This window comes from Otolemur garnettii, unplaced genomic scaffold, assembly GCF_000181295.1.
Source record: "Otolemur garnettii isolate 467f Iridium unplaced genomic scaffold, OtoGar3 scaffold00008, whole genome shotgun sequence".
Classification (NCBI taxonomy): domain Eukaryota; kingdom Metazoa; phylum Chordata; class Mammalia; order Primates; family Galagidae; genus Otolemur; species Otolemur garnettii.
Genome location: NW_003852403.1, coordinates 37539331 through 37547489, shown reverse-complemented (window position 1 = coordinate 37547489; position 8159 = coordinate 37539331). Strand labels below are relative to the sequence as shown.

Sequence of the window (8159 nt, the reverse complement as noted above, 5' to 3'; positions counted from 1 at the left end):
AAAAAAAAAAAAAAAAAAGAAAGAAATTATAGATGACCTTTAATATACTTATTGTACAGCTAAGGTCAAGAAAGGGGAACAAAAGTCTAATTATAAGGAGAGACAAAGAGAAAATAAGAACCTAAATGTCATGAACAGGAACTAGATTAAGGAAAAAGAGTATATACAAAAGCATTAAACAAAAAAGGCTACAAGAATATAAACCCATTTTGGGGTATAGCATGGGGAGGAGAAGATGTGGGACTAGAGATAGTGATTAAAGAAGATTTTTATCTGTTATGTTTCCAGTTTTTACACATACATACTATAAAAGCAAATATAACTATTAATCATTTTTAATTTCAGGTACTAAGAAAAAGATGTTGAATGACAAAAAATATGAAATTGCTTCATATGGAAACTAAGATGGTAATATATATAAATCATAAGACAATGCAGCAAGCTTCCCTGGTCTCCTAGGGATATATAGAGATCTGTGAAAATTCTGATTTCAGTCTGCCATTGCAAGAAAGTGGAGGGGGAAAAGATCATTTTCTTTGCTGTTCTTCTGTTCTGTTCTTTGAATGTTCTGGAGACACCAGCTACATTCCCTGCCTACTCATTGGTGCAAGTGATGCAAAACCATCTCTACTAATTCCTGAGTGCTTTCTGTGAGACAGGGGAAGCAAAAGTTTCCAGAAGCATTTGTGAACAGGTCCAGGCTTCAAATCTGAGGTGCATTCCTGCAGTTTGTTACAATATTGTTTGTATTGTTCTCTATACATTTAATCCTAACTTTGAGAAGCTTAAGAGAAAATAAAAAAGTAGGTAGTGATAGAGAAAGTATTATTTAACAGATTTATTAAAGAATTGTAGCAATGGGCTCGGCACCTATGGCTCAAGTGGCTAAGGTGCCAGCCACGTACATCTAAGGTGGCGAGTTTGAATCCAGCCTAGGCCCGCCAAACAACAATGACAGCTGCAACCAAAAAATAGCCGGGTGTTGTGGGGGGCGCCTGTGGTCCCAGCTATTTGGGAGGCTGAGGCAGGAGACTCACTTGAGCCCAGGAGTTGGAGGGTGTTGTGAGCTTTGATGCCACGGCACTCTACCCAGGGGGACAGCTTGAGGCTCTGTCTCAAAAAAAAAAAAAAAAAAGAATTACAGCAATGAAGAAAAAGCTGGATGAAGGCTCAAGGAGCTTGATATAAAGGGCTTGGGGTTTATGAGTGGTTATAATTTCTGGAAATATTTGTGACCCCAACTCATTTATGATGCCAGGAAAATCACGCCCCTTCCCACTACTCTTACTTTTTCTTTTTTTTTACCCATAGTAACTTAAAAGGTTCAAATAATAAATGTGCATAAAATAGTTGCTTATTGTTTATAAAAATGAAAACTATATAGGGCGGTGCCTGTGGCTCAGTAAGTAGGGCACTGGCCCCATATACGGAGGGTGGCAGGTTCAAACCCAGCCCCAGCCAAACTGCAACCAAAAAAAAAAAAAAAAAAGAAGACCATATAAATACATACATATATGCCCATATATACACTCCTTCCAAATACAAGTGAGTTATTTGCAAAGGACAAAGTAACTCAACTTCAGCTGCTAATACATCACTGCTAGTTTAAAAATTCTTAAAGATTAAGTAGTATAAATTGAACATACCATTCATGTTATAATTAAAATAGTCTTCCCTTTGACAGTTTATGGAGCATATACAACACTGGAATTTAAGCTCCAAAAAGGCATTTTCATCATGCTCACTAGTATATACTAAGGGCTCGGAATGGTACTAGGCGTATATAGGCATTCAGTATTTGTTAAATAAATTCAATAAATAAAATGTTTGATTGGCTATAAAATACGTAACTTTTAACCTAAAGGAACAGAATAATGTGTTATATACATTTCCTTAGTCTTCACAAGGATATACCCTGAAAGAGACAAATAAATACATGGCCAGTTATCTAAGCTACCTTCTGTTCCTCAAAAACTGCCACCAAAGACCAAGCTGGGCAATAGCCAAATTTAGGAAAAGAATTTGGGGCTCTAATAGGTTGACATATTTTAATCTGTTGGGCCTATCAGTATCCCCCAAATGAACCATGCTTAGTATCTCAGTGTTCAGCTTCCACGTAAGGCCAGCTCAAATTAAGATGATAGTAAATATGGAGGAGATTAGGGAAAAGCTGTCACCCTCCACACTAGTTATGCTAGTTTTAAACACTTTCTGTCAGCTCGGGACTTGTAGCTCAGTGGTTAGGGCGCTGGCCACACACACCAAGGCTGGTGGCTGTGGCAGGCAACTGTAGTCCCAGCTAATTGGGAGGGTGAGGCAAGAGAATCTCTTAAGCCCAAGAGTTATGGGCTCTTGTTTGCCCAAAAGATGTTTAGCGTCTTTTTGTGTGCTTATTGGCTAGTTGCATATCTTTTTTAAAAAGAAAGGCCTACTTCTTAGCAAAGTATCACAGGAATGGAAGAAAAAGTATCCAATGTACACAGCCCTATTATGAAATTAATTTATAGCTTTCATATGAAATCTATAACCTAATAACAGCCTAAGTATATGGGGAGGGGGAATGAAAAAGGAAGGGGGGAATGGGTAGAGGGAGGGTGATTAGAGGGATCACTTCTATGGTTTATCTTATAAGGGTACAAGTGAATCTTTCTAAGAGTAGAATATGATTGTCTTAACACAATAACTAAGAAAATGACATGAAGGCTATGTTAACCAGTTTGATGAAAATATTTCAAATTGTATATGAAAACACCACACTACACCCCAGAATTGCATTAATGTACATAATTGTCATTTAATTAAAAAAAAAAAGAAAGGTCTATTCATAGGGAGGTTGAGGCAAGAGAATCGCTTGAGCCCAAGAGTTTGAGGTTGCTACTAACTATGACACCACAGCACTCTACCGAGGGTGACAACGTGAAACTCTGTCTCAAAAATAAATAAATAAGTCTATTCTGGGGCGGCGCCCGTGGCTCAAAGGAGTAGGGCCTGGCCCCATATGCTGGAGGTGGCAGGTTCAAACCCAGCCCAGGCCAAAAACTGCAAAAAATAAAATTAAATAAATACTTTCTGTCTATAGTGCTTTATTGTTTTATAAAGATGTATGTGAAGGATTTTCCATTTTATAAATATGAATATACAACCTCAGAATCCAAAATCACATACCTAGTAAGTTGCAAAATTTAAATTTCCAAGATTTCTAACTCTGAGGCCCAAGCTTTTCTCATTAAATTATACATGGGTACTATCTCTTATGGTTTATATATAGTATATATACCATGTCCTTATGGTTTAGGACAGCAGTTTTTAGCTGTATCAGAAACATCCAGAAGGCTTCTGAAAATAAAGATGCCCAGGCTCTACCCTCTAGAAATCTGTGATCTAATTGGTCTTGGGAAGAGTCCAAGCATCAATCCTTATTTTTAAATGCTCCCCAGGTGATTCTAACATGGAGCCAGGTTGTCAGGCTGACCTAGACAACAAAGGTCTCTGAAAATCATGTTAAGAATCTACCTTGAGGTATCCAAAAGGTAGGAAGATGAGAGTAAGCCATTATTATAGTCACTTGCTTCAGTAAATAGCATCCAGAATCTCCAAGTTTCTGTTGAGAAGTTTTAAATGCCTCATGAGCATTACTTAGCTTCTTTTATGGAAATCTCCAAAAAGGATATGGAAAGCCAGGTCAGCTTTTGGACATAAGAACTTTTATTAAGTCACTAAGTAAAAGTGAAGGCAGGAGGACTAAGATGAAAGAAAAATAACAAAATATCCCGCACCACCACATGGGTTCATCTGGCTGGAAGTGCCAGTGACAGAAGTTGGTCTCCTCTGGTTATATTTCAACATGCCACAATTTGCCAGTATGCTAAATTATAATTAAAGGAAAATCTGGTAAAGTATCAGGCCCCTAGACTACTGGGGAAACTGACAATCAAGTTTATGCACTAGTACACACAACAAATATTTACTGATTAAGCTGAGTACCAAGCTCTGGTCTGTGATTGAAGATAAACAACGATTTAGTTTCTGTCTTCCACGAACTAGAAAATTACATATACTAAAAAAGGGTTAGTCCATACCCGTGTCAGGACACTAACCTGAAGTAAGGGCTGGATTAATCACCAGTCATTTCAACTACAAAAACTTAGTGACATATTTCTATCAACTTAGATGTCTCAAAATTCTAAGCTCCAAAAGAAATGCCTGTCAATCAGGGAGGAGGTGATTTGTGGTCTGGATGTAGCAGACTCAAACAGCATTTAACTGGGTATAATACTAATTAAAGAAGGCCTTCATTTAACACCTTACAGCTGCATCTTGATTTACTACAGAGTTGTACCACCTGCTAACAGGGTGGCACCTGATGTCTGTTTAGAGTTGTAAACAACCACCATTATTTTGAATTAGCTTATACAATTAGGTCTTTCAGGAAGTAAGATTTGGGTAGGAGAAAGAGTGGTTTAAGAGTCTCCAAAAACGCATGATAGAACCCATGGGCTAAAATTTGAACAGCAGAGGGCGATGCAGCTGACTACACAAAAAGAGTTTTATTGACTGGAGCCCCCCAGGAATGGGCAACCGACCCCAGCACATGCTGAAACTTTCTCAATGAACTCAATGATCATAAAATATCCTAAGTATTTAGGGTTGGACTCGTGTGGCCATTTTCCATAACCTCTACTCTGGTCTGACTGTCAAAACTCCCTTGCGGGTATTCTGACCTTAACAAACTGGGGGTGGGGATGGGATGGGATAGGGTGGGGTGGGGGAGGGAGGAGGAATGAAGTCAGCCAATCAGGCTTTCCAAAAGAATGTTTATCCTTGTTTTTGGAAAGAGACCTAAAATTATAAGGGGGTTATTCCCCTCAAAGATAACATGGTTCTTTTATGCCAGTGACATCACTGACATTTTACAACACAGTTCGGGAGTTCAGGGGGCGGGGGGACGAGAGTAAGAAAAAGAAACTAATTCTACGGGTTATCAAGAGCCCCTCTCTTTTCAACACCGGGTTTCAACAAAACTAGACACCTCTCCTTAACTAAGTTGCGCTCTAAGTTTACGATCCAGGTCACTCGCTCTGTCCTCCCCCAAGTAGATTCCAAACTTCGGCCCCTCTCCCGACCCTCTGGCCGTGGAATTCCTCCTGGCACGCCGGGCTCCGCTCACGAAGTCTCGAGGGCGGGCGCGGGCAGGGCCAGAGCGAGGGTCGGAGGCTCCCATTCTCCCCCAAAGAGCCCGTACCTGTCCAGCATCTGCTGTAGGGCTTGGTCCGGCATCTTCCTTGAGGCCGGCGCACTTGGCCTTCCCCAGTAGACCCAGTCAGGGCTAGGCCAGGGACAATGGCACTGAGAGGCGGCGGAGTAGGCCTCAGTCCGGCGGTAGCCGCGAACCCGCCACCCAGCTTCCCGGGGAAGCTCCGCGAGCCCGGCGGCTGGGGTGCGGGGCCGGCGGGCGTCCGGAGGAGGCGGTGGGGAGCGAGGAGGAGGAGCCTGGGTCGGGGAGGCGGCGATCGCGGCCGGGGTTCCTGCCCGTCGGCCCGAGGTTCCGGTCCATGGACCGCGGGAGCCGAGTAGCTGCCGGCGGAGATACCTCTGTGAGGTAAGAGTCACCGCCTCCGTGCGCGCCGGGGTCACGACGCAGGGCGACCCAGAGCAGCCTGGGAGATGTAGTCCTCGGACCGTCCCCGCTAGAGGCTGCACAGCCCGCCCAGACCACCGCCGCCGCGCCCGCTGCGGTCCGGCCGGCGCCCTCCCGCTTCCTTCCTCCAGGGGTAAAAATGTCCTTCGGGCCGCTTTCCAGAAAGCTGCAGGATGTGCTGCTCCACTGTCAGTAGCGACAAGGTCAGCCCTCGCTGCCTGTTTTTCTCCTCAGCTCTTGTCCTCAGGTGGGACCGAGCCAGGTGAGGGGAGGGAGGTGAAGGGCCATTTCTCGGCAAGGTCCCCAGCTGCCGTGGCGGCGGTGGGGGTGGCAGAAACGCCTGAAGTCCCGGGAGCTGGGACCAGCCTCTTCCCGCGTCAGAGCCCATTTCGGGGAAATTACAAAACCCCTGCAAGGGGTCGGATGCTTTTAGTACGTGAGGTTATTCGGAGTTGGGGGGTTCGGGGGTAAGGGCTGCCTTGACCGGACGGTTGCCACCCGAGTTTCTCAGTGTGTGTTTGCGGGTAGGGGAATTCTCTAGGAATTTTCTGAAATGTGCCTGGGCTTTCTAGGGCTCGCCGACAGTCTCCAAATGGAACACGTTCGTGAATAAACAGCTCTTGCTTACTCAGCTGTGGGTTGTCAGGATGTTTGTTTCTCTGCTGCTGGTCACTGTTAACCCTTTGTAGCCGCCTTGACACCTCCAAGCAGGTGGATTGGGGGTGGCAGAGGGTGAAAAAAGAGAAAGAAAACACTGGTTGGGTCATCCTCTGACACTCTAGGGATGGCTTTGGCGGTAGGAACGAGCTGTTAATCTAAAAACAAATGCGTATTTTGGACGACCTGTGGCGTTCTCTTGTATTATGGTTGGTAGGATGTCTGCTAGTTTCCCCTTCATTATGTCTGATTTCTGGCAAGTCATTTGATCTTCCTTTAAATGAAAATGTGTTTTTAACAAAGGTTGCTGTCTGAATCTATTTGGACTAGAGTGTATATTGCTAGAAAGGAAAAAAAAATCCAAAATAACATGTGACTAGAAGTTCATTTATTTGGCCGCTAATTGATAAAGTATGTTTCTATGAAAGGCTTTGAGGAATTATAATCAATACTTCACATTTTCCTCATGAAACGAGAAATGCCCCCCTCCAAGAAAAAGAGCGTTTAGTTAAATCAAGGTGTCTAAATTCTCATTTGTAGCTGCTTGTACTATATAAGTCTTCCTTTACTGTATATTTATCTCTTGAGCAATTGTCAGCCATAAGATTTGGATATATAATTCCTACTTAAAAACAGAATTTTGCCCTAGCATATTTTTAAATAGGCTTGTGCAAGTCCATTTAGTTTTATGATTTATGTTAAAGGAGTTATTATCTCATCTTAGAATTTCTATTTGAACTTAAAAGTGGAAAATTTAATATAATTTTGTTGATTGCAAAACCTTGTGCAGATTGATCCAAAATGAGCTTTATACTGCATTTTTATGAAAAGTCAGTTTCCTGGTTGTGGCAAATCCCGTTGAAGCAGGGAAAAGAACTCTTTGTTATTTTAAGAGTGAATAGTACCCACCCCAGTAATTCCACTTCTAGCTATCTCCCAAAGAAATGAAACATTTGTCTACACCAGTAGTTCTCAACCTTCCTAATGCCGTGACCCTTTAATATAGTTCCTCATGTTGTGATGACCCACAACCATAAAATTATTTTCATTGCTACTTCATAACTGTAATTTGCTACTGTTATGAATTGTAATGTAAATATCTGATATGCAGGATGGTCTTTGGTGACCCCTGTGAAAGGGTCATTTGACCCCCAAAGGGGTCATGACCCGCAGGTTGAGAACCACTGGTTTACACAAAGTCTTGTTTGTGAATGTTCATAGCAGCTTTATTCTTAATAGCCCAAAAGCAGAAAATAGGGTGGGTGCAGTGGCTCACACTTCTAATGCCAGTGCTTTTAAGATAGAGGCAGTAGGATCACTTGAGGCCAGAGTTCAAGAACAGCCTAGAAAATGTAGTGAAAAAAATCAAAAAATTAGCCTGAGTATGGTGGTACCCACCTGCAGTCCTAGGGACTGGGAAGGCAGAGGAGGGTAGGTGGACCAAGCCCCAGAGGAGTTTGAGATTACAGGGAGCTATGGTTGTGCTACTTTTGTGGTACATCCATACAGTAAAATAGTATTAGCTGATAACAAGGAATGAAGTTCTGATACATACTATAACATAGAAGAACTATGAAAACATTATGCTAAGTGAAAGGAGCAGTCACAAATACACAGATCACATGTTGTATAATCCCATTTATATGAACAGCCCAGAATAGGAAAATCAACAGAGACAGAAAGTAGACTATTGCATAGGGCTGGAGAAGAGAGAAATATGAAATCACTGCTAATGAACATGAGCTTCCTTTTCAGGAGATGGAAATGTTCTAGAATTAGGGGTGGTGGCCGGCTTGGTGCCTGTGGCTCAAGTGGCTAAGGCGCCAGCCACATACACCTAAGGTGGCGGGTTCGAATCCAGCCC

The 8159-nt window shown here is 42.7% G+C and overlaps 1 protein-coding gene across 1 annotated transcript in view; it reads right to left on the bottom strand.

Annotated features, from left to right (window-relative positions):
- MARCH5 (membrane associated ring-CH-type finger 5) overlaps positions 1 to 5620 on the bottom strand; it is a 67470-nt gene extending 61850 nt beyond the window's left edge. The window contains exon 1 of the mRNA XM_003783701.3: positions 5243 to 5620. Coding sequence (XP_003783749.1) covers positions 5243 to 5277 — 35 coding nt within the window. The 5' untranslated portion in view covers positions 5278 to 5620. The remainder of the gene's footprint in view (positions 1 to 5242) is intronic.
- Between the last annotated feature and the right edge of the window lie 2539 nt (positions 5621 to 8159).